Source organism: Chelonia mydas, chromosome 11 (genome assembly GCF_015237465.2).
Source record: "Chelonia mydas isolate rCheMyd1 chromosome 11, rCheMyd1.pri.v2, whole genome shotgun sequence".
NCBI classification, from domain to species: Eukaryota; Metazoa; Chordata; order Testudines; family Cheloniidae; genus Chelonia; species Chelonia mydas.
The window spans coordinates 1,354,940-1,379,324 of record NC_051251.2 but is presented as its reverse complement, the minus strand read 5'-3'; the positions used below and the strand labels follow the sequence as shown (position 1 = coordinate 1,379,324).

Genomic DNA, 24,385 nt, shown 5'->3' with positions numbered 1-24,385 from the left:
ATGGTGGAGTACTATGAAGCCCTGGGCATTCCCCGCAGCGCCTCCTCTGACGACATAAAGAAGGCGTAAGTCCCGCTTCCTTGGAGCAACTGCAGCCCCGTCCCCACACATCCCAATGACACCGTTCCTCTGTGCTTGCCCGCGCTGTCCCCCAGGGGCTCCGGACGTAGGGCGTCTAGCGAGCTCTGTGGCTCACAAAGGAAGAAGGCAGCACTGAGTCCCACCGTCACGTAACAGGACCATGGACATACAGTCTTCGCTGCAGGGACCATGCCGCCCTCTCGGGAAAGGGGGCAGTTCTCGGCCTGTGCCCTGCAGGGCTCAGACTAGATGGTCCCAACGGGCCTTGGAATCTAGGAATCGATGCTGAGGTGGCTGCAGGGCCAGGAGGGCGGTGGAGGTGGAGAGGGGGTGTCTGCCAGTGTGTGGTGTGAGCCGGGACACATGGTGGGGTGGGGGTGGCTGGGAGCTGGCTCCCCTGTAGTACCCTGTGCTGTGCCTAGATATCCCGTTAGGGGCTGCCCTTTCCCCACTGAGCTGTGATAGAGACAGGGAGGGCGATGGGAGGGCAAAGGTGACCAGACCCCACTGCAGTTGGAGTTACCATGGGAGCCCTGCCTTTGACCTCGAGCCTGCTGAAATCAGGGTCCAAACACCCATCAGCGGGAGCAGGCAAGGCCCTCTGCAGCAGGGCTGTGGTTCCACCTAGCCACCATTCGCTCACAGCCACGCTGGGCCCTGAGATCCCATCATTACCGTGGCCCGGGGTCGTAGACAGCCACGTGAGGAGACCGACACGTGTTTGAGGGGAGAGGGCCCTCCTTCCTGGGCAGATCCTCCCGTGGTGTCCAGCACGAACCATTCCTGGTCCCTGCTGGGGTGCCGTAGCGTGGCAGAGTTATTGTCATTCCTTAAAGCAGAGGTTCTCAAACTGGGGGGCTGTTTTGGCTTGTGTGAGAAGCTTTAGGGGAAAAACAAACAAACCCTTACTGCGCACATTTTGCCCACAGCAATCAACAGGCGTCTACTTAAATCGCGGAGAAGTCACACATTTTTTGCAGGTTGGTCAGGGGGTAAAGAGCCAGTTTCGCGGCTGTGTTCATACAGTTGTATGTTCCATGCCACCCTCACTTCTACGCTGCAGCTGGCAGGGCGCTGCCTTCAGAGCTGGGTGCCTGGCCAGCAGCTGCCGCTCTCCCACCGCTCAGCTCTGAAGGCTGTGCAGAAGTAAGGGTGGCAATACCGCAACCCCCCTACAATTGGGTTGCGACCCCTTTTGGGTCGGGACCCGCAGTTTGAGAAATGCTACTCTAGAAGGCCCTGTGTGGTTTGACGGATTTCTATTAAGCTTGCCTAGCATTAGACGAAGTTGTTGCCATCGGTATGTTAATCTGTTTGCTCTGAGGTGGTGTGCGCATTTCATTGTAAGCATGGACCACAAGCGCAGTTTTACTTGTGCTGTTATTACAATGGATTGTTGGCTCGTTCGTGCAACAGAAAAGAACAAAACAAAAAAACCAACTCAAGTGAAAAACAAAGAAGCCAAAACAGATCCAAGTGAAGCCCCGCTGCTGGTGGGAGATATTGAGAAGCGAGCCACACAAACAGTGAAGCGTGGTACAGATAAGGCTGTGACATGTGGAGTCCGTTGGGGGAGTGGCCCCTCTCTCTCCAAGTCTGTGGGCGGCCAATCCACCCCACTGTGTCTCCGGGGGTCGCCCGGCGTGGGGAATCAGCGGGCGTCGGGAGATGTGGGAGCGGGTCTGTGATCGGGGCCGAATGACAAACACAGTTACAGAGCCCAGCCCCTGGTCAGGGCGGGCAGTGAAGAGTCTCTGGCTCAGGCCGGCCCACAGGCTGGGCAGCAAACAGTTGGGCCCCCTAGATTTGGCGGAGGGCCGACAAGTGCAGGCGTCTTGCCTAAGGGAGGGGGAGGCTGCCCCCCACGGCTGGGGGTGGCAGGGGGGATGCAGGCCCACCCACTCCACTGCGTCCTGGCCCAGAGCCCTAGCAGTGGGAGAGCGGTCTGGCGCTGGGTCAGGGGGATCCTGACTGTAACATGCTGACTCAGAGTCGGCTACCCCTGGGCCACTTCCCAGCTCCCCCTCCGGGCGTATCTGCCTCAGGAGAGGGTCGTTCTAGTCGTTGGGGAAGAAAGCCTCTGTCAGCGCTTGCAGCTCCTCCCTGCTCGGGTCTGTAAATGGCCCTGGCCAGTCCTCGGCTCCCTCATTGTCTGCCACAGCCTCCCGGCTCAGGAGCTCACAGGAGGTGTCTGACTTCTCCAGCAGCTGCCTCCCAACTGAGTTCTCTGGCACGCCTTTTATACTCCTGGTCCCGCCCACTGACTTCTGGTGGGAGGGTTGAGCGAGGTGTGGCTCCGCCCACCAGGGTTCAGTGAGGGGTCCCTTGCCCTCCGGGTCTGTGGGCGGCCAATCCGCCTCACTACACGTGGCATAAAGTCAAGTGGAGGAAATACCGAGAGGAATACACACAGTACGGCTTCCCCCACTTGCTGATTGGAAATGTGGCGCACCCACAGTGTGTTCTGTGCTCAGAAGAGCTTGCACAAGATAGCTTAAAACTCGTAAAGCTGCAGCAGCATCTGCAGCCTAAACACGCCACGCATGCCGATAAGCCAACAATGCATTTCCAGCGGAAAGAATGAGACCTTAAAGGTTGATGGGATGTTATGAGCAACCAGCCAACCCCAGAAAAAGCACAAATGGCTTCCTACAGTTTCCTACCTAATTGTTAAATGTAAAAAAGCCCCACACAGTGGGCGAATCATCATTCTCCGGTCGCGGTAGCAATGTGTTGCATTATGCACAGTGACAAATTTGCAACTCCACTTCTAGCCCTTCCGTTGTCCAATGATACAGTGGCATGTCGCACTGATGATATTGCTAACGACATAAAGGTTCAGCTGATCGAATGGTTTAAACATAGCCCCAGACACGCCTTACAACTCGATGGGTCTATAGGCATCTCTAATCCAGCTCAGCTGCTTGTGTACGTCAGTTACTGCTGCAACAGGAAGCTGCAAGAAGATTTATTTTTTTGCAATTCTCTTCAAGGAGAGACAATGGGACAAGAAGTATTTTGCAATCTTGACAACTTCATGCATGAAGAAGGACTGGAGTGGTTATGCTGAGTTGGTGTATGTACAGATGGGGCCCGTGCTATGGGGGGAAAGGTTGGAGTAAAAGCAAAAGTTTGGGGATTGGTGCCGCATGTTATTTTCACACAGTATGTACACACAGGGAAACTCTGGCTTCCAAGACACTCGAACCAGAACTTGATTGTGTTCTGCTAACTGCAATCAAAATAGTGAACTTTGTTAAGTCTTGTTCCCTGAACTTGAGATTGTTCTCAAGTTTATGTAGAGATGGGGTCAGAACAGGAGAAATCTGGGGCCTATCTTGAGAAAAGATCCTGATGCGTGTATTTGAGCTGACAGATGAACTCCACTTGTTCCTTCTTGATGCCGGCTCACCTTATGCAGAACTTCTGTCTGATTCCAAATGGCTTTCAAACCTAGCATATTTAGCAGACATTTCTGAGGAGCTGAATGTTTCACTTCAAGGTGCCGCCTTGAACCTTCTGCTATTAAATGGTAAAACTGACGACTTCCTGAAGAAATGTACTCACTGGAAGGAGCGACTGGAAGGTGGGATGGCAGAAATGTTTCCAGTGTTGGCAGAGTTTTGGGAGGAGAACGAGCTTGAGCTTGAAACGGTAAAACCAATCACGGCTTGTCATCTCGCAGGCTCAATAGCTCCTTTCAGAAATGTTTTGAGGATTTGGCTCTCGATCAATATGACCAGGTTTGACAACCTTGTCAAGTGACCCATCACTGAAGACAATATTTGCCTCCACCCCACTAAGTGAGTTCTGGCCGTCAATTGCCGGGGAGTATCCAGTGTTACCCAAAGCTGCAATGAATCTCTTAATTCCTTTCACATCTACCTGCTAATATGAAACAGCCTTTTCTGCCCTAGCTTACGTCAAAAACAAAGACCGATCTCGGCTCCAGGTAGAAGGGAACCCTCCGGATTGGTCTCAATCACCCAGCCCAGGAGGGAATTGCTCTGCTCCAAAAAGCCCCCTGCACACTAGTGACAACAGTGTGATGGCCCTAAGCAGGAGCTCACGTAACATTTCCATGATTCTCTGTCTGTCATTTTAAAAAGTCTGTCATTTTAAAGCCAATGCTTTACGGGTTTTAATAGTCAGTGAGAATCGCATATTGATTTGGTTTATCGGTATATGTACTGATGTGGTGGGGTGGAGGATGTAAACACCTACAGACACAAAGAAGGGGGGTGCAATCAAACAAGTTTGAGAACTACTGCCTTAAAGGGTGCTTGTGCCCCTCCTGGCACTTCAGGGAAAAACCCATGACCACCATCAAAGGGCAGCTTGTCCGAACAAACCCCAGGGCGGGAAACATGTCCAGAGCAGGGAGTCATAGCCAGGAGACACTGCCTGCCCCCCGAGCCAGGAAGCACCCCATGCAGGCCGCAGCCTGGGCCCAGAGTCTGTCATTGTCTGGGGATGGAATTGCATTCGTCTGTGGCAATAACTAGGGTTGCCAGGCGTTCGGTTTTTGACTGAAACTCCCGGTTGAAAAGAGACCCTGGTGTCTCCGACCAGCACTGCTGACTGGGCCATTAAAAGTCCGGTTGGCGATGCAGCGGGGCTAAGGCAGGCTCCCTGCCTGCCCTGGCTCCACGCACCTCCTGGAAGCAGTGGCATGTCCCTATGGCCTCTAGGCGCAGGGGCGGCCAGGCAGGCTCTGTGCGCTGCCCCCGCCCTGAGCGCCGGCTCTGCAGCTCCCATTGGCTGGGAACTGTGGCCAATGGAAGCTGCAGGGGCAGTGCCTTCGGGTGCAGCACGCAGAGCCCCCTGGCTGCCCCTACGTCTAGGAACTGGACATATCAGCTGCTCCTGGGAGCCGCCTGAGGTAAGCACTGCCTGACCAGAGCCTGCACTCCGAACCCCCTGCCCCAGCCCTGAGGCCCTTCCCACACCCCAACCCCAGCCCTGACCCCCCCTCCCGCACCCCAACCCCTGCCCCAGCCCGGAGCCCCCTCCCACATCCTGAACCCCTCATTTGTGGCCCCATTCTGGAGCCTGCACCCCCAGCCAGAGCCCTCACCCACTCCCGCATCCCAGCCCTGTTAAAGTGGTGGAGGGTGGGGGAGAGTGAGCGATGGAGGGAGGACGAATGGTGTGAGCAGGAGGCGGGGCCTCAGAGAAGAGGCCAGGCAGGGGCGGGGCCTCGGGGCAGGGGGCGCAGGGGGTGGGGCAAGGGTGTTCGGTAGCCGCTCTGGATCCCGTGAGGAGTCACAGCAGGAAGAAAGTCGTCCCCCGTGTCCAAATGGAGCAGAGGTGACGTCCATGGGGTTGATCCGGACGCCCGGATCAGGCTGGGCAAGGCCTGACTGGAGACGTGGGGCAGCCTAAGGGACCGGGGCACTGCTGCGCTTGCCGGGGCATCTCCAGAGCCGAACCCGGCTCTCTAGGAAGATCCAGCCCTGCTTTCTGGTGGAGCAGAGCTTTGGGGAAGGAGGGGACAAGGGGATGATTCGACTGGGCGCAGCCCCTGGTGACCGGCACACTCAGGGATCACTGCTTACTGCTGTCTCTCTGGGCCTCTGCAGGTACAGGAAGGCGGCACTGAAATGGCATCCGGATAAGAACCCAGGGAACAAGGAACACGCCGAGCGGAAGTTCAAAGAGATCGCGGAGGCCTACGAAGTGCTGTCGGACAGTAAGGGGCCAGCATCTCCCCTTCCTCCGGGCTCAGTGTGGGTCCGGGCAGTGGGGGTTGGCATCTCCCCTCCCTCCGGGCTCAGTGTGGGTCCTGGCAGTGGGGGCCGGCGTCTCCCCTCCCTGTGGGCTCAGTGTGGGTCTGGGCCGTGGGGGCACACTCCCTGCACAGCGCAGGGTGGCCATGGGTCAGAGCAGGCCCTCACGTCCTCTTGCTGCGCTTGGAAGAAGGGTTTGCTTTCTCTGTTGCCCGCTGGGTTGCTCCCAGCGCTGTGTGTCTCACCCGTAGACGGGACAACTGTGTTACCCAGTGGCCCAGTGTGCCGCTGTCCTCTCACCAGCCGCCCCAGTCGCTGGCTGCCAGGTGCTTCCAAGCCTGCAGGGTTTGGAGAGAGTCTAGTCACCAGTTCTAGCTACGGGTCTATAGGGCGCACTCCAGGGCCCAGACCTCTCATCCAGCTTCTTCCCACCACTGTCCAGCCATCCTAGACCTCAAAACCCATGTCTGAGCCCTCTGGAACCCCCCAGTGCTCACTCGCCCTCCCGCCGAGCTCCACGGGGGCTGCGGGCACTCTGGCCTTCCCATTCAGCCCCCTTGGGGACAATGTGGCAGGAAAGCAAAGAACCCAGACGGTGCAGGCGAGGTTCCTAACCCCAGTGACGTCAGCCTTAGAGCCTTCGAGAGTCACAGATCCCTGAAAACTACGAAAGCCAAGAGACACCCGCTGCCCTGGGCTGAGCTAATCTGAGGGTCATCAGCGTTTCCGGCTGGACAGCGTCCCCGCTCTCTCCCCAAGCCCTTTGCTGCTGGGGTGAACCCCCTGCACAGAGCCAGACCCTGCCCCCACAGCGGGCCCGGGGCTCTGCACCGTGTGCACAGGCTGGGAAGATCCAGCTCCACCAGGCAGGCTTGCCCTCCCTTTGCGGCCCCTGTGTAGAAAGGCCATTGTCCTGGGGGGCTCGGCCAGCTCCCCCCTATAAATGCCGCAGCGAAACGGCTGTAGCGTGGACACTTGCTATCGCCACAGAAGGGGGTTTCCCATCGCTGTGTAAATCCACACCCGTCCCCCGAGGGGCGGGAGCTGGGTCAATGGAATCGTTCTACCGTTGATCCTACGCCGGGCCTGAGACTGGCTTAACTCCATCTCGCTGGGCCGACCCAGGCTGTGGGTGTGGACCAGTCAGTCCGAGGCGATGGCAGCTTGACGGCTGTCAGTGATGGCCCTTCAGTGAGGTGTCCACTGCCTGGCCCCGGGGGGCAGCTGCCTGGAATGCAGCACAACGGGCTGCCCTGGGCCAGCCAAGCTCCTGCGCCAGGCTGCCCACATTTCAACACAGGCACTCAACAGAGACTCCGTAATCTACCGTCGCCCGCTGCTCCAGTTGGGCCCTCAGGCGTCCCGTGGCTCTCTCTCTGCCATCGCCTCTCCTGCGTAGCTGCCGCCCCTAGGACGGGGCAAGGTGCCGTTTGCCAGGCTGGGATGGTAGAAGGGAAGCCTGCTGGAGCAATGCCTCCTGCCTCCTCTCTGCCTCCGGCCCAGGAGTCCCATGCAGGAATCCGTCTGGCTTCTGTGGTGCCCCTGATCCCATGCTGAGCAGGGGCTGGGAGCCTGGAGCCCTGTGATGACCCATGAGGTGCAGGATTGCTCCCCTCTGAACATGCCCACATGTAATGCCCCAAAGGTGGGGGCTCCCACCCCTCGCCCTGGGGACAGTTCCAGAGCCCAGCCCCTCCCTCAGACAGGAGCTGCTTCCGGATAGTCAGCCTCCATCTTCTCCCCTTGTGCCCTAGTCACAGCCCTGGCACACCCTAAATCCCTGTCCCTTCCCAGCAGCCGCACCCTCCCCATAGCTGCCGGCTTTGGGCAAGTCCCTCGTTAGCTGTCTTTGGGCTGAGCTCGGATGAAGCCCCGTTAACCCTTCTTCAGAATCCCCAGGCTGGTCTCCACTGAAAACTGAGGTCAGCGTGTGAAAAATCCACCCCCCGGAGAGACGTCGCTGTGCCGAGCTCACCCCCGGGGTTGCCAGCGCTGGCTGATGGAAGTTCTTCCGTCGACCTTGCTGTCGCCTCCGGGGCGGTGGGTTAGCGACGGCGATGGGAGCCCCCCCTCCCCCCGTGTCTGCACTGACGTGGGGCAGCGGTGCCGCTGGAGCGGTTTAAGGGCAGACGTAGCCCAGTCCCCGGATGGTTCCTATTGTACCGAGTCCCCTGGGGATTGCCCTGGAGCTCTCCAAAGCAGGCCCGGGCGGGAGTCGCCATGTGCTGGGCAGGAGGTGGTCTGCAAAGCACAGGAACGCCAGCGTCATTTGGCTGTTTGGTGATTTCATTCCCCGGCAGAGATCGGGACGTTTAACTGCCCCGCACGCACCGAGCACCGGGGCTGGGGGACTGGTCTCGTTCTACAGTCCTGCGAGGTGGCAGCGTGTACCTGTGGGTTCTCCCGTGTCGGTCATGCCCGTGTGTGCTGCCTTCTTCTCTCAGCATCACCAGCCCGTCTGTTCCACAGCCCAGCCTCATCCCTGGCTGGTACCTGGCACTACCCAAACTGTCCCGCCTTTTGCTCACCGAACAGCCTGTCAGCTCCCTCCTGTCCCGGAGTCCCCGGGCGATGCTCTGGAACTGCTCCCTATGAAGCCAGGCAGGACTCTGGGGAAGTCTCCTTTCTGTGAGCAGCCTGTCTGCAGGACACACAACTCACACGGCTTCCCTTCTTCCTGGGTCTGACCCCGGAGCATTCAGCCTCCTCTGCCCCTCCGTGCGCTTCCCCCAGCGAGTCCGCCCAGGCGGGGTCCTGGGGGGGCCAGAGGCTCCTGCCCCCCAACTCCGCAGTCAGACGGGACTCTCAGCCAGCCAGTAACACAGAAGGTTTCTTAGACGACAGGAACATGGTCTAACACAGAGCTTGTAGGTACAGAGAACAGGACCCCTCAGCTGGGTCCATTTTGGGGGGCAGTGAGCCAGACAACCCCGTCTGCCCTTCACTCCATGTCCCCAGCCAGCCAAACTGACTCCCCCTCCAGCCCCTCCTCCTCTGGGCTTTGTCCCTTTCTCGGGCCAGGAGGTCACTGGATTCCTTTGTTCTCCAACCCTTTAGCTCTCACCTTGCAGGGGGGAAGGGCCCAGGCCATCAGTGGCCAGGAGACAGAGCGTCAGCCATTTATGCACCCTGCCCCTTTGCTCTGCAACAATTACACCCCCTTATCCCACCCCCTAGAGACGTAAGAAATGCCTAGGGGAAACTGAGGCACCCCTACAGTATTCAGAGGAAACATTAAGAACAGTCCCACTTCGTCACACCTCCTCTGTCAGTCTGGGTTCTGCTTGGTGTGTTCACCAGTTCCCTGCGCTGCCAGTCTGGGTTCTGCCTGGTGTGCTCACTGCCTCACAGGCCTGCATGGCTCCCTTGATGCCAAGGCTGCCTCGCTGCCCCAAGCCGCGGACTCCGGGATCGCACAGGTCAGAGGAGCCGGCCCTCCCCAGGTGAAGTTGATAACTGATCACTGTTTCTGCAGCCCCCTGGGGATCCTCTGGAAACCTGCTCTCCCGTCCCTTACTAGATGGGCAGGGAGCCCTGACATAGGCGCTGGCCCAGGCGAGCCTGTGGCAGTCCCATGTCTGTTCCACTAGCTGCTTCCCCATTTGCGGGCAGGCACCCTCTGGCCCATTGCTGGGGCTGAGGGTCAGCCTGGTGAAAGGGCCGCTGTGTCTGCAATGAGACCCGCACTCGGCTGAAGATGGGCTGGGTGACCTCTCGCTCCTTCTTCTTTCCAGAGAACAAGCGCGACCTCTACGACCGCTACGGTAAGGACGGGCTCACGGGGGCAGGTGAGTGACCCACTCAGGAGAAGTGGCCTTTCCCACGGACCAGCACTGGATTCCAAGGGACTGGTCTATCCGTGGGTGCAGTTCTCCAGCCCGGGGTCTGTATGCACGCCCTGGCCTAGGGGGCCTCCTTCCCGGCTGGGCATGAAGCGCCTGTCACGGAGTCCCCGGGCGATGCTCTGGAACTGCTCCCTATGAAGCCAGGCAGGACTCTGGGGAAGTCTCCTCTCTGGGAGCAGCCTGTCTGCAGGACACACAGCTCATCCGGCTCCACCTTCCTTGGTCTGACCTCAGAGCATTCAGCCTCCTCTGCCCCTCCGTGCGCTTAGAATCATAGAATCATAGAATATCAGTGTTGGAAGGGACCTCAGGAGGTTCTAGTCCAACCCCCTGCTCAAAGCAGGACCAATCCCCAACTAAATCATCCCAGTCAGGGCTTTGTCAAGCCTGACCTTAAAAACTTCTAAGGAAGGAGATTCTACCACCTCCCTAGGTAACGCATTCCAGTGTTTCACCACCCTCCTAGTGAAAAAGTTTTTCCTAATATCCAACCTAAACCTCCCCCACTGCAACTTGAGACCATTACTCCTTGTCCTGTCATCTGCTATTATTGAGAACAGTCTAGATCCATCCTCTTTGGAGCCCCCTTTCAGGTAGTTGAAAGCAGCTATCAAATCCCCCCTCATTCTTCTCTTCTGCAGACTAAACAATCCCAGTTCCCTCAGCCTCTCCTCATAAGTCATGTGTTCCAGACCCCTAATCATTTTTGTTGCCCTTCGCTGGACTCTCTCCAGTTTATCCACATCCTTCTTGTAGTGTGGGGCCCAAAACTGGACACAGTACTCCAAATGAGGCCTCACCAATGTCGAATAGAGGGGAACGATCACGTCCCTCGATCTGCTCGCTATGCCCCTACTTATACATCCCAAAATGCCACTGGCCTTCTTGGCAACAAGGGCACACTGCTGACTCATATCCAGCTTCTCGTCCACTGTCACCCCTAGGTCCTTTTCCACAGAACTGCTGCCTAGCCATTCGGTCCCTAGTCTGTAGCTGTGCATTGGGTTCTTCCGTCCTATGTGCAGGACCCTACACTTATCCTTATTGAACCTCATCAGATTTCTTTCGGCCCAATCCTCCAATTTGTCTAGTCCCTCTGTATCCTATCCCTGCCCTCCAGCGTATCTACCACTCCTCCCAGTTTAGTATCATCCGCAAATTTGCTGAGAGTGCAATCCACACCATCCTCCAGATCATTTATGAAGATATTGAACAAAACCGGCCCCAGGACCGACCCCTGGGGCACTCCACTTGACACCAGCTGCCAACTAGACATGGAGCCATTGATCACTACCTGTTGAGCTCGACAATCTAGCCAACTTTCTACCCACCTTATAGTGCATTCATCCAGCCCATACTTCTTTAACTTGCTGACAAGAATACTGTGGGAGACCGTGTCAAAAGCTTTGCTAAAGTCAAGAAACAATACATCCACTGCTTTCCCTTCATCCACAGAACCAGTAATCTCATCATAGAAGGCGATTAGATTAGTCAGGCATGACCTACCTTTGGTGAATCCATGCTGACTGTTCCTGATCACTTTCCTCTCATGTAAGTGCTTCAGGATTGATTCCTTGAGGACCTGCTCCATGATTTTTCCGGGGACTGAGGTGAGGCTGACTGGTCTGTAGTTCCCAGGATCCTCCTTCTTCCCTTTTTAAAGATTGGCACTACATTAGCCTTTTTCCAGTCATCTGGGACTTCCCCCGTTCGCCACGAGTTTTCAAAGATAATGGCCAATGGCTCTGCAATCATAGCCGCCAATTCCTTTAGCACTCTCGGATGCAACTCGTCCGGCCCCATGGACTTGTGCACGTCCAGCTTTTCTAAATAGTCCGTAACCACCTCTTTCTCCACAGAGGGCTGGCCATCTACTCCCCATGTTGTGATGCCCAGGGCAGCAGTCTGGGAGCTGTCCTTGTTAGTGAAGACAGAGGCAAAAAAAGCATTGAGCACATTAGCTTTTTCCACATCCTCTGTCACTAGGTTGCCACCCTCATTCAGTAAGGGCCCCACACTTTCCTTGGCTTTCTTCTTGTTGCCAACATACCTGAAAAAACCTGTCTTGTTACTCTTGACATCTCTTGCTAGCTGCAGCTCCAGGTGCGATTTGGTCCTCCTGATTTCATTCCTATATGCCTGAGCAATATTTTTATACTCTTCCCTGGTTATATGTCCAACCTTCCACTTCTTGTAAGCTTCCCACAGCAGTCCACCCAGGCGGGGTCCTGGGGAAGCCAGTGGGTCCTGCCCCCCAACTCCGTAGTCAGATGGGACTCTCAGCCAGCCAGTAAAACAGAAGGTTTATTAGACGACAGGAACATGGTCTAAACCAGAGCTTGTAGGTGCAGAGAACAGGACCCCTCAGCCGGGTCCATGTTGGGGGGCAGTGAGCCAGACAACCCCGTCTGCCCTTCACTCCATGTCCCCAGCCAGCCCCAAACTGACTCCCCCTCCAGCCCCTCCTCCTCTGGGCTTTGTCCCTTTCCTGGGCCAGGAGGTCACCGGATTCCTTTGTTCTCCAACCCTTTAGCTCTCACCTTGCAGGGGGAAGGGCCCAGGCCATCAGTTGCCAGGAGACAGAGTGTCAGCCATTTATGTACCCAGGCCCTTTGCTCTGCAACAATTAGACCCCCTTATCCCACCCCCAGAGACTTAAGAAATGCCTAGGGGAAACTGAGGCACCCCCACACTATTCAGAGGAAACATTAAGAACAGTCCCACCTCGTCACAGCACCCTTGGTGCCCTGTCCCAGCCATTCCTCTGAAAAAGCCTCCCGAGGTACAGCACGGTCCTGAGACTGCAGCTACCATTTTAGTGGGGCACACAGAAAAAATCTGAGCTCTCCCTTACCTGGTGCGAATTTAGTGGAGTCACTTAATTCCTCCTGGAGCTGGGCCCAGCCCCACCAGCCTCCTCGGAGACACTGGTGCTCAGACAGCGGAGTGTGGGGGCAGGGCGGGTGGCTCCAGACCCCCTGGGAGATTCTCCCCATGGGCGTTAAGGGCTGGGCTGACCCTATGTATAGTCAGGGAAGCTCTCCCAACCAGAGATCCCCATGGGAACTGCCTCGGACACCAAAAGCATTGCATCCTGAGATCCATAGTGTCCAGAGGCCACAGTTCTGGGTGAAGGTCTTTCCGTCTGGCTACAGAGCTCTGGGGATTCCAGCCTGGCCAGCCCCCAATGACCTCCTGTTCTCCTTCCCTGGGAAGGCAGGTTTGTAATGGCCAGCGTCTGCTTTTCCCCCAGGGACCGGGGATCCCCGGGGTGGTGCCGGAGCTCCGGGCTTCACCTTCACCTTCCGCGGCGCAGACGAGGTCTTCAGAGAGTTCTTTGGGGGCCGAGATCCTTTCGCCGACTTCTTTGGTGAGCATTAGCCCAGTCTGGGCTCCTCCAGAGGTGAGGTGGGCCCAGCCGTCCCCACGGCCCATCTGCTGCCCTGGGGGAGTGAGCCGGGGGCCTGCTGTCCTGCCTGCGCAGGTCCTGTCAGCTGGAATACAGCCAGACCCAGTGGGGGAGCTCATCCCTTCAGCCCCGATGGATCTCGCCCTGGCCCAGCCCCGAGTGTCACGCCCCCTCGGGAGAGCCGGGTGTGACTGGACTCTCCACAGGAGTGGGTGTGACACCCTCCCACCCTGAGATTTCACCCTGCCAGGCTCTAGGTGACTCATGGCTTGGGTCCAGCACCAAACCAGGACTCCTGTTACCAGGCAGAAAGGTCTGGCTCAGTAACTCTCCCACCCCTCGGTGCTGAGGGCCAGTGGCAGAGCCCCCCAGGGATCGTTGCTGTGGGCCGTTGGCGTGATCAGGCTCCGGTACAGAGAGACAGGAGACAGGGCTCATTTCCTCCGGTTCATGCTCCACTGCGGAGCTGGGCTGCGGCCCAGCCCAGGCCACGGCCCCGGTCACTGCTCAGGCTGTACATTCCCTGTAGCCCCGATGGGATGCTCGCGGCCTCTGGTCACCCCCCATGGCCCCACACAACCATTCAGCACTTCCCCTTGTAGATTCATAGATTCATAGATACTAAGGTCAGAAGGGACCATTATGATCATCTAGTCCGACCTCCTGCACAACGCAGGCCACAGAATCTCACCCACTCCTGCGAAAAACCTCTCACCTATGTCTGAGCTACTGAAGTCCTCAAATCGTGGTTTAAAGACTTCAAGGAGCAGAGAATCCTCCAGCAAGTGACCCGTGCCCCACGCTGCAGAGGAAGGCAAAAAACTTCCAGGGCCTCTTCCAATCTGCCCTGGAGGAAAATTCCTTCCCGACCCCAAATATGGGATCAGCTGAAACCCTGAGCATATGGGCAAGATTCACCAGCCAGATACACAGGAAAGAATTTTCTGTAGTAACTCAAATCCCACCCCTTGTTTCACCCCTTCCCTGTGTGGTCCCCCCACTTGTCCCCACTCCGAGCCGGTGCTCTATCCTGCTTGTTTCAGAGTAGCAGCCGTGTTAGTCTGTATTCGCAAAAAGAAAAGGAGTACTTGTGGCACCTTAGAGACTAACCAATTTATTTGAGCATAAGCTTTCGTGAGCTACAGTTCACTTCATCGAATGCATACTGTGGAAAGTGTAGAAGATCTTTTTATATACACACAAAGCATGAAAAAATACCTCCTCCCACCCCACTCTCCTGCTGGTAATAGCTTATCTAAAGTGATCACTCTCCTTAGAATGTGTATGATAATCAAGGTGGGCCATTTCCAGCACAAATCCAGGTTTTCTCACCTCCCCCCCCCCCCAAACCCACTCTCCTGCTGGTAATAGCTTATCTAAAGTGACCTCTCTCCTTACAATGTGTATGATAATCAAGGTGGGCCATTTCCAGCACAAATCCAGGGTTTAACAAGAACGTCTGAGGGGGGGGGGGGGTGGTAGGAAAAAACAAGGGGAAATAGGTTACCTTGCATAATGACTTAGCCACTCCCAGTCTCTATTCAAGCCTAAGTTAATTGTATCAAATTTGCAAATGAATTCCAATTCAACAGTTTCTCGCTGGAGTCTGGATTTGAAGTTTTTTTGTTGTAATAAAGAAACTTTCATGTCTGTAATCGCATGACCAGAGAGATTGAAGTGTTCTCCGACTGGTTTATGAATGTTGTAATTCTTGACATCTGATTTGTGTCCATTTATTCTTTTACGTAGAGACTGTCCAGTTTGACCAATGTACATGGCAGAGGGGCATTGATGGCACATGATGGCATATATCACATTGGTAGATGTGCAGGTGAACGAGCCTCTGATTGTGTGGCTGGTGTGATTAGGCCCTGTGATGGTGTCCCCTGAATAGATATGTGGGCACAGTTGGCAACGAGCTTTGTTGCAAGGATAGGTTCCTGGGTTAGTGGTTCTGTTGTGTGGTATGTGGTTGCTGGTGAGTATTTGCTTCAGGTTGGGGGGCTGTCTGTAGGCAAGGACTGGCCTGTCTCCCAAGATTTGTGAAGGATGACCCAACACTCTCACAGATCTTGGGAGACAGGCCAGTCCTTGCCTACAGACTCAAATACTCACCAACAACCACATACCACACAACAGAACCACTAACCCAGGAACCGATCCTTGCAACAAAGCCCGTTGCCAACTGTGCCCACATATCTATTCAGGGGACACCATCACAGGGCCTAATCACATCAGCCACACTATCAGAGGCTCGTTCACCTGCACATCCACCAATGTGATACATGCCATCATGTGCCAGCAATGCCCCTCTGCCATGTACATTGGTCAAACTGGACAGTCTCTACGTAAAAGAATAAATGGACACAAATCAGATGTCAAGAATTATAACATTCATAAACCAGTCGGAGAACACTTCAATCTCTCTGGTCATGCGATTACAGACATGAAAGTTGCTTTATTACAACAAAAAAACTTCAATTCCAGACTCCAGCGAGAGACTGTTGAATTGGAATTCACTTGCAAATTGGGTACAATTAACTTAGGCTTGAATAGAGACTGGGAGTGGCTAAGTCATTATGCAAGGTAACCTATTTCCCCTTGTTTTTTCCTACCCCCCCCCCCAGACGTTCTTGTTAAACCCTGGATTTGTGCTGGAAATGGCCCACCTTGATTATCATACACATTGTAAGGAGAGAGGTCACTTTAGATAAGCTATTACCAGCAGGAGAGTGGGTTTGTGTGTGTGGGGGGGAGGGGGGTGAGAAAACCTGGATTTGTGCTGGAAATGGCCCACCTTGATTATCATACACATTGTAAGGAGAGTGATCACTTTAGATAAGCTATTACCAGCAGGAGAGTGGGGTGGGAGGAGGTATTTTTTCATGCTTTGTGTGTATATAAAAAGATCTTCTACACTTTCCACAGTATGCATTCGATGAAGTGAACTGTAGCTCACGAAAGCTTATGCTCAAATAAATTGGTTAGTCTCTAAGGTGCCACAAGTCCTCCTTTTCTATCCTGCTTGTGCAGATCATATTAGAAGCGCCTCCGGGCAGGGACCTTGCTTTGTTCCTGTCTGTGCTGCTCTGTATGTCGCCCTAGATAAACGCCACCGTGCCGGGAAGAAATTAGCCAGCAAATCATTGTGAGCTGAGAGATTTCAGGCAGCCAAATCCTGCACCCCCAAACCCCCTTCCCACCTTGGAGCCATCAATCCAGGGCAATCTCCTTTCCCTGCCCCATTCCCTTCTCAGGAGCAGGTGCCTTCTCCCCACCCCTAGCCAGCAGAAACGCCTCTTGGGACTGCCCGAACCTGCCCCTCAGCCGCATCCCAGAGACACAGACAAACAGGGCTTTGGCGTTCAGTTCTCAGCACGTGCCCTGCACCCAGAGTCCTCCCGGAACAGGCTCAGCTTTGTACCCGCTCCTGCCCTCAGAACGTCCATGGCATAACCTCGACAAGGGCGCCAGGACGTAACCCACGGGCCCTGTGCAGCGTCGGAGCCTTTCGCAGCTGTGTGTGGGCACGTTTCCATGTGCGCTTGGGCTGTGCACGGCAGGGCCGCTTTACCCTCTCGCTCAGCCACAGTCAGTATCAGCTCCTGGCCCCACAGCGCAGGGTGTGTCTCCGTCGGCCTTACGAGTCCCTCTTGCTGAGGGCTATCTCCGGGCTGCAGGCCCCCGCTGGCACACTCCGTGCCTGCAAGCCAGCCCTGGACTGTACAGACCAGAGAGCTGCAGGACAAACGGCGCTTGGAGCTGAGCAGGGAGGAGGAGAGAGGGCTCTGACAGACCCAGCTCCCAGCTGGCTTAGATTCTGGGGGGGGAAGAGCCCAGCTCCCCTGTGGAGTTAGCACCAGACAGAAGATTTGATGGTCCTGGATGACCAGAATGGACCTTAGTTTTCACACCATCAGTGACTCCGAACAGCCCCTCAAGTCACTGGAAGAGAAGTACCTACATGGGACCAAGAGCTCAGCTCTCAGAGGCCTCTCTGGTCCTGCCCCCAAAGGCAGAGGGGGATCCACTGGCAAGGGGGGAAGTAAACTAGATTCAGACTACCAAGGAAGGTGCAAACGGTGCGGGGAACTAGCCCTGGGGCCAGCTCACCCAGGGATCTCGCTCAGTGTCTTCAGTCCAAGACGGGGCGGCTCCAGGAGACTCTGCAGCCCAGCGGGGAGTGGTGGGTGTGACACAGGCATCTCTGGGCTATGCAGGGGGTTGGGCAATGGTCCCTTCTGGCCTTGCAATCCTTGAATGAAATGACCCCCTGCGCCAGCCTGCTCCGCCCGCCCCGTTGCTGGGAGGAGGAGCAGCGCTGCCATCTCCCAGCCGGCACTCGGCCGCCATTCAGCCCTACCTGGCTCATGCCTGCTGGAGAGTGATATTAGTACTGACCCAGCGCCCCAAATCTTCAAGAGTACCGAAGCAAGGCCCCTGCCCCACAGAGCCTGGGCTCTCCGTGGACGGGGGCAGGAGCCCCAGGGCTGGAGCGTGGCCTGCAGCAGGAGTCCCAGCAGCTCCATGCTACGGGTTTGGGTGGCTCTGTTGTGTCTGTCCTTGGCGGGCGGGGGCAGAGTTCCAGGCTGTGCTCCCATCACGGCCCCCCCGGAGAGCCCCCTAGTGGCAGTGACCCCTCCCCCTGCCCTTCCCGTTAGCTACCGGGCTGAATTACCCACCCATGTCCTGCTTTCCAGATGACGTGGGCCTGTTCTCAGAGCTGCATGCCGGAGGACCCCGGGGCCACGGACGGGGGGGGCCCCTCTGTTGGCTACTCCTTCTGCTCCTACACCTTCCCAGAGCAGTCAGGTAAGGGGGCGGGGGTGCCAGCAAACCAGCTTGGGGCTCCCCATGGCCAAGTATTCTTCCTCTGGCTCCAAATTGTAGCCCAGTCCCATTGTCCTCAGTCACATCCCGCTTCTCCCCCCGTCCTTCCTCTGAGTCCTGGCCCTGTCTGAGCCCTGCACATCTAGCGCCATTCCCCTGCCCTGCCCAGCCCAAACCTTCTCCCCTCGGTTCCAGCTCCCCTGCCCAGCCCGGCCCAAACCTTCTCCCCTCGGCTCCAGCTCCCCTGCCCAGCCCGGCCCAAACCTTCTCCCCTCGGCTCCAGCTCCCCTGCCCAGCCCAGCCCAAACCTTCTCCCCTCGGCTCCAGCTCCCCTGCCCAGCCCGGCCCAAACCTCCTCCCATCAGCTCCGGATCCACCGCTCAGTCCAGCCCAAACCTCCTCTCCTCAGCTCTGGATCCCCTGACTGGCCCGGCCCAAACCTTCTCCCCTCGGCTCCATATCCACTGCCCAGCGCAGCCCAAACCTCCTCCCATCAGCTCCGGATCCACCACTCAGTCCGGCCCAAACCTCCTCTCCTCGCCTCCAGATCCCCTGCCCGGCCCGGCCCAAACCTCCTCCCCTTAACTACGGATCTCCTGCCCGGCCCAAACCTCCTCCCCTTGCCTCCATTCCCCTGCCCGGCCCGGCCCAAACCTCTTCCCCTCGGCTCCAGCTCCCCTACCCAGCCCAAACCTCCTCCCCATGGCTCCATTCCCCTGCCCGGCCCAAATGACAGTCTCGCCCTGCGACTCCTAGACAGATATTTCCTATCCCAGTTTCACACCCGCCCTGCAGTGCATCCCCTGGCTGACCCGTTACCACCTCGTCACCCTCTCACACCTGGCCAAGGACCCCCTGTGATCCCGCGGGGCTCCCCAGGGCCTGGCCCAGGCTGGGGGCTCCTGCTGTGAGGTTGTCACCCTGTTTTTCAGATTTCTTCTCCTCGTCCTTCAGCCCTGGCACCGACCCCGGAATCGGCTTCCGCTCGGTTTCCACCTCCACCACCTTCGTCAACGGCAAACGCATCACCACGAAGAGGTAGGGAGGGGCCAGCGCGGACTGGCCAGTGGCCAAGCCAGCCTGTCTCCCAGCAACACGGCAGCTGCTCCAGGGGACCAGATCTTGGAGCCCCCAGTCCCGTGTCCCGCCACCCGCCATGCCAGAGCCCTCCATGGGGCCAGCCAGGCTGGTGTCCTGCTTTCAGCAGTGGCTCCCTGCCCCGTCTCAGGAGTGAACCTGAGCTGGGCTCCTGCAGGGTGAGGGGGAGCCCAGCAATCCCCGGAGTCACACAAATGACCCTGACTCTGGATGCATTCCCAGCGCCATTGTCTCATGCTCTGGAGGGCTGGGGGACGGAGGGAGGGTGCAGCAGCTTCCGGGTGCGTGGAACGTGTGAGCTCCCATGGGGCACGGCCCTGAGGGTAACGGGGCGCTGTACGCTCACAGCTGCGCACTTTGCGAGGTGGGAGGCAGTGCTGGGTGCCCAGGGCTAGCAGCAGCCTCCCCACCTGCTGAGTGTGTGTGGCCAGGGCTGGCGGGGTTTCCTTTCCTTGGCGTTCCCGCTGCCTGGGGCATGGGGCAAAGTGCTCACGTGCTCAGAGAATCCGGGATCCAGGGGGCCTGTGGCAATGTACAAGCGAACGGTGTGCGGGGGCGGGGGGGGAGCAGGTGCGTGGGGTCTCTTAGAGCGGGCCGTGTGGGTGGGAAATGGGGAGGAGGAGTGAGTTTCCTCTCTGCTGGACCCATACGCTCTGTGCCCGGGATGTGCCACGCTGACAATGCCACGCTCAGGGCAGGCACACCAGAGCTGGTGGTTTGCTCTGTAACTAGATGCCCCAGGCCCGTAACGAAAGCGCTGCATCGAGCCCTCCCCGCCAGTCCCCTCTAGGCAGTCCAGCCCTTGGCTCCCAGCCAGACTACCCGGTCCCATGTAGTGAGGGGTGACTGAAAACCCATTTCCCCGTGTGTGAGTTTCTACTAATCCCAAAGGACCAGACACTTACCCCAGGTTAGTGTGAATCTCAGATCTTACCCACGTATCACCCTGCCAGCCCATCCTTAGTGAGCTAACGAACGGTTTATTCATGAAAGAAAAGCAGAGAGTTACAAGTGGGTAACAGATCATATACGGACAAGTGATGGCAAAGTCCTTAGACAGGGCTGTAGCAGGGATGCAACAGACGGCTCACTTGCAAAGTCTCTCTGGCACCTTCCCATAGATTGGCAGGTCTTCGGTCCATGTTCAAGACACTTCTTTGAGTTGTAAATCCACAGTCCATAGAACTAGGGCAGGAAAGAGGCAACATGGAGATGTCTCAGGGGTCTTTTATATCCTTTGCCGTGTGCGTGGAAATGTCCTGTCCCAAACAAAGCCCATAGCCCCAGTGCATGGAAAGTTACTGCCCAAGATGGAGTCCAGGGGCACATGGGCAGATCACATCCCTTACGTGGCTTGCTGACTCCCAGGGGCCGCCACTGCCCAGCTTCTCTCTGAGGGGTCTTCAGGAAAGGCTTACGGGGCAGGATGTGTGTCTTCAATAGCCCGTTGTGAGCCGAGTGTCCTTGATGGGCCATGAACACACAGCTGTCTGGCCCTGCTGTAAACCCATCTGGGGGCATCACCCATGAACAAAACACCGGCTGGAGGTACACAGCCCATATTCCTCACTTTGGATACAAAGCTGATACGTGGATTTCACCAGGATAATCGCACTCGATAGATTATTGTGTTTCCATTGACACCGGACATGAGACACTTTGTGCAAGACTTGTTGCAAATGCACCACAGTGGTAATATCAGGGGTAGAAATGGTCATCTCTACGCATACAGCACCCCCTCCTCTGTTCCCCAGGATCATCGAGAACGGCCAGGAGCGGGTGGAAATCGAGGAGGACGGAGAGCTGAAAGCTACAGAGGTGAATGGTGAGGAGCAGAGCTTCTGGGCCTCCGGATGGGGGTTGCGCAGGGCCGGTAACTTGTGAGGCCACGCTGTGTGCCTGCCCTGGCCGGTGCAATTACCAGGGAGACTGGGGGGAAGTCTGACGGGAGAGGGAACTCAGCCCACAGGGGCCTGGAATGGAGACTCTGCCTGGTGCAGAAAATGGGAACCAGAGCAGTTCAGTAAGTAGCCCGGGCTAGCCCCGCCCAATGCTGGGTGAGCAGACAGGCGTCGGGAGCGTCTGCGGGAGAGGGGAGCGCCCGACGCAGAGACGGGGCTCCTGGGACATGGCCCGACGCTGCATCCCCACCCGGTGCTGCCAGACAGGCTGTCTCCCCTCGGCCGTTGGCCCTGGGGGACATTGTCCCTCGCACCTGGGGCTAACTGGCCCCTTATTGGCAGTGTCAGCAGAGGGGCCCCAGGGAGCTCCCCCAGCTGGAGGTGGGGTGGGGGGCTCTGGGCAGGGGCTGTGGGGAACTCCACTTGCCCACACTGTGCCCGTCTGAGCACAGAGGAATTCGCTCTCTGGGGCTGTGGATCCCTCCTACCAGACCCTGCAATGCCACACTGGGGCAAGGAGCCGAGGCCCATCTGGACACTGAATCTGGGCCCCTGCTTCCCTGGCTGGGGGCTGCCCCGGGTCCTGGGGACGCTCTGGCCGGGTCCCTCTCCCGTTACTCTGGTTCGGGTGCTTTTCTTACAGACATAGCCAACAGTGTGGAGCCTCAGGTGGGGCTGCACCGCCAGGAACAGCACGACATCCTGAGCTCTGCGTCCGACTCCCCCACCCCGCAGCGCCCCCCAAGCACGGCCTCCTCCTACGTGCTCCCCGAAGAGGAGGACAAAGATCTGCACCGGGCCATGGCCTACAGCCTGTCGGAGCTGGAGGACATGGGGCAGCACCGAGTGGACGCCCGCGGCTCCAAGAAGAGACGGGTCAGTACGCGGCGGGCCCGCAAGGGGGCCAGCGAGGAGGCGGGCGCTGCCCTGGCGCCTCAGAGCCGGGCCACGGGAGCAGAGAGCCCCGGCGGAGGAGACAGCGCAAAGGAGGGGGAGGAGAGGGCGGCCGAGCTGCAGAAGGTGGGGAGCATTCCTGGAGCCACGGGGGGCGGGTTGGTGCCAGACGAGAGCGAGTCGGTGCCGGACAAGAGCCGGTTCACGCTCAGCGACCTCAAGTCAGCGCTTGCCGAGATCGAGTCTGCTCCCGACGAGATGGAGTCGGTCGTGTGTGTCCTCCTGTGACGGTGGCCACAGGGAGCCCTCAGCGCGCGGGGATCCGCTGGGACTGCACCAGGCAGCGGCTAGTAAAGGTCAACATCAGCGCTCCGAGCCTGCGTCTTTATCATTCACTGAGTCAGGAGCCACTCAGGCAGGGCGGGAGCAAAGCCCGCCGGGCCAAGGTCTGCCTGGTCTCCAGCCCCATTGCCCCGGGAGCTGCCCGGGGCCCTGTGCCCTGGGGGCTGTTTGGCGCTCCCCGTCTCTTTCTCTGGGACCATCTGTCCAGGGTGGAGGCGCAGCGCTTTGGGAGGACCATAGTCCCAGGGCAAGGGAAGGCGCGCTGGTTAGTCCCCTCCGGGGGCTTGGGGTTCGGCTGCATGCCCCTTGCTGAGGGGCATCTGTGATCTGCATGCCCAGGTGAGAGGCTTTTCTCAGCTACTCCCTGGAGACCGGTGTCAGAAGGGTGTGCTGTGGGACCCTGGCTAGCAGCGTTAGTCCTGGGAGCAGATGGAAGGGGTCAGAGAAGAGCAACACAAATGATCGAGGGGCTGGAGCAATTGACTTATGAGGAGACACGGAAGGAGCTAAACCTGCAGCTTGGCCAGAGGAGAGCAGGGTGGACGTGAGCGCTGGCTCCACAGAGCTGGAGGAGGAACCCCGCTAGTGTTAGCACGGTACAAGGGGAGTAAGGGGGAAGAGCAGAGTGAAACTAACCAGGGAGACGTTCCTTCTGAACAGCAGGGAGAGCTGCCAGCAGGCAGATGGACCAGGCTGGGGGATCCTTTCCCCCAGGGCGGGCGGAAAGCCCGAGACCCCGCCTGCTGCATGCGAGATGAATCCAGCTGCGAGCACGAGCTGCCCCTCAGCACACAGAGCTACAGCCAGTCCCTGGCAAGGCTTCCTGCTGCCCCCTCCCTCCTGTGCACAAGAGGCACCAAGCCCGTGTGCGTTCCAGAACAAGACCCCACCCAGGAAAGCCCAGGCAGTGGAGGGGAACTCTGCTAGGGGGCTAGAGAGCTGCTCTGCCTCCAATACCCTCTCCCATCCCCCAGGAAGAGGCGGGTAGAGCCGCTCACCTGCTGACTGGGGGTCCCACTTCTAGCCGTGGGTCACGTGTGGAGCATCCCACTCCCCAAACATAAGTTGGGGCAGAGTCAACACAACGTTTGTAAGGGAGATCAGGCCTCACCGAGCCGTTAGAAATTTCTCAACAAACATGGACAAGGGGGATCCAGTGGCTATAGGGTACTTGGACTTTCAGAAAGCCTTTGACAAGGTCCCTCACCAAAGGCTCTTCAGCAAAGTAAGCTGTCATGGGGCAAGAGGGAAGGTTCTCTCCTGGACTGATAACTGGCTAAAAGACAGGAAACAAAGGGTAGGAATAAATGGTCGGTTTTCAGAATGGAGAGAGGTAAATAGCAGGGTCCCCCAGGGGTCTGTACTGGGACCAGCCCTATTCAACATATTCATAAGTGATCTGGAAAAAGGGGTCAACAGGGAGTTTGCAAGCAGATGGTACAAAACTGCTCAAGATAGTAAAGACCCAGGCAGACTGTGAAGAGCTACAAAGGGATCTCTCAAAACTCGATGACTGGGCAACACAATGGCAGATGAAATTCAATGTTGATAAATGCAAAGTAATGCACATTGGAAAACAGAATCCCAACTAGACATATACAATGATGGATCTAAATTAGCTGTTACCACTCAAGAGAGAGATCTTGGGTCATTGTGGATAGTTCTCTGAAAACATCCACTCAATGGGCAGCGGCAGCCAAAAAAGCCAACAGAATGTTGGGAATCATTAAGAAAGGGATAGAGAATAAGACAGAAAATATCCTGTTGCCTGTGTGCAGATGTGGTCACCTCGTCTCAAAAAAGATATATTGGAATTGGAAAAAGTACACAGAAGAACAACAAAAATGATTAGGGGATGGAACAGCTTCTGTGAGGAGAGAGTAAAAAGCGGGGACTGTTTAGCTTGGAAAGGAGATGGGTAATGGGGGAGGATAGGATAGAAGTCTATAAATACATGACTGGTGTGGAGAAAGTGAATAGGGAAGTGTTATTTCCCCTCCACATAACATAAGAACTAGGGGTCATCCAATGAAATTAATAGGCAGATGGTTTAAAACAAACAGAAGGAAGTATTTCTTCAGACAACGCACAGATAACTTGTGGAACTCATTGCCAGGGGATGTTGTGAAGGCCAAAACTATAACTGGGTTCAAAAAAGAACTAGATACGTTCCTGGAGGATAAGGCCATCAATGGCTATTAGCCAAGATGGGCAGGGTCAGAACCCCCTGCTCTGGGTGTCCCTAAGCCTCTGACT

At 57.0% G+C, this 24,385-nt stretch overlaps 1 protein-coding gene across 1 annotated transcript; it reads left to right on the top strand.

The window, feature by feature from the left end:
* Positions 1–23,107, top strand: LOC102934802 (dnaJ homolog subfamily B member 6-like). Its single transcript, XM_043525546.1, has 9 exons — positions 1–65; positions 5,664–5,773; positions 9,545–9,598; positions 12,909–13,025; positions 17,375–17,487; positions 17,765–17,876; positions 18,827–18,932; positions 20,747–20,817; positions 21,537–23,107. Exons 1-9 carry the CDS (start codon positions 1–3, stop codon positions 22,073–22,075), a joined length of 1,287 nt encoding a protein of 428 aa, XP_043381481.1. The 3' UTR covers positions 22,076–23,107.
* The last annotated feature ends 1,278 nt before the right edge of the window (positions 23,108–24,385 follow it).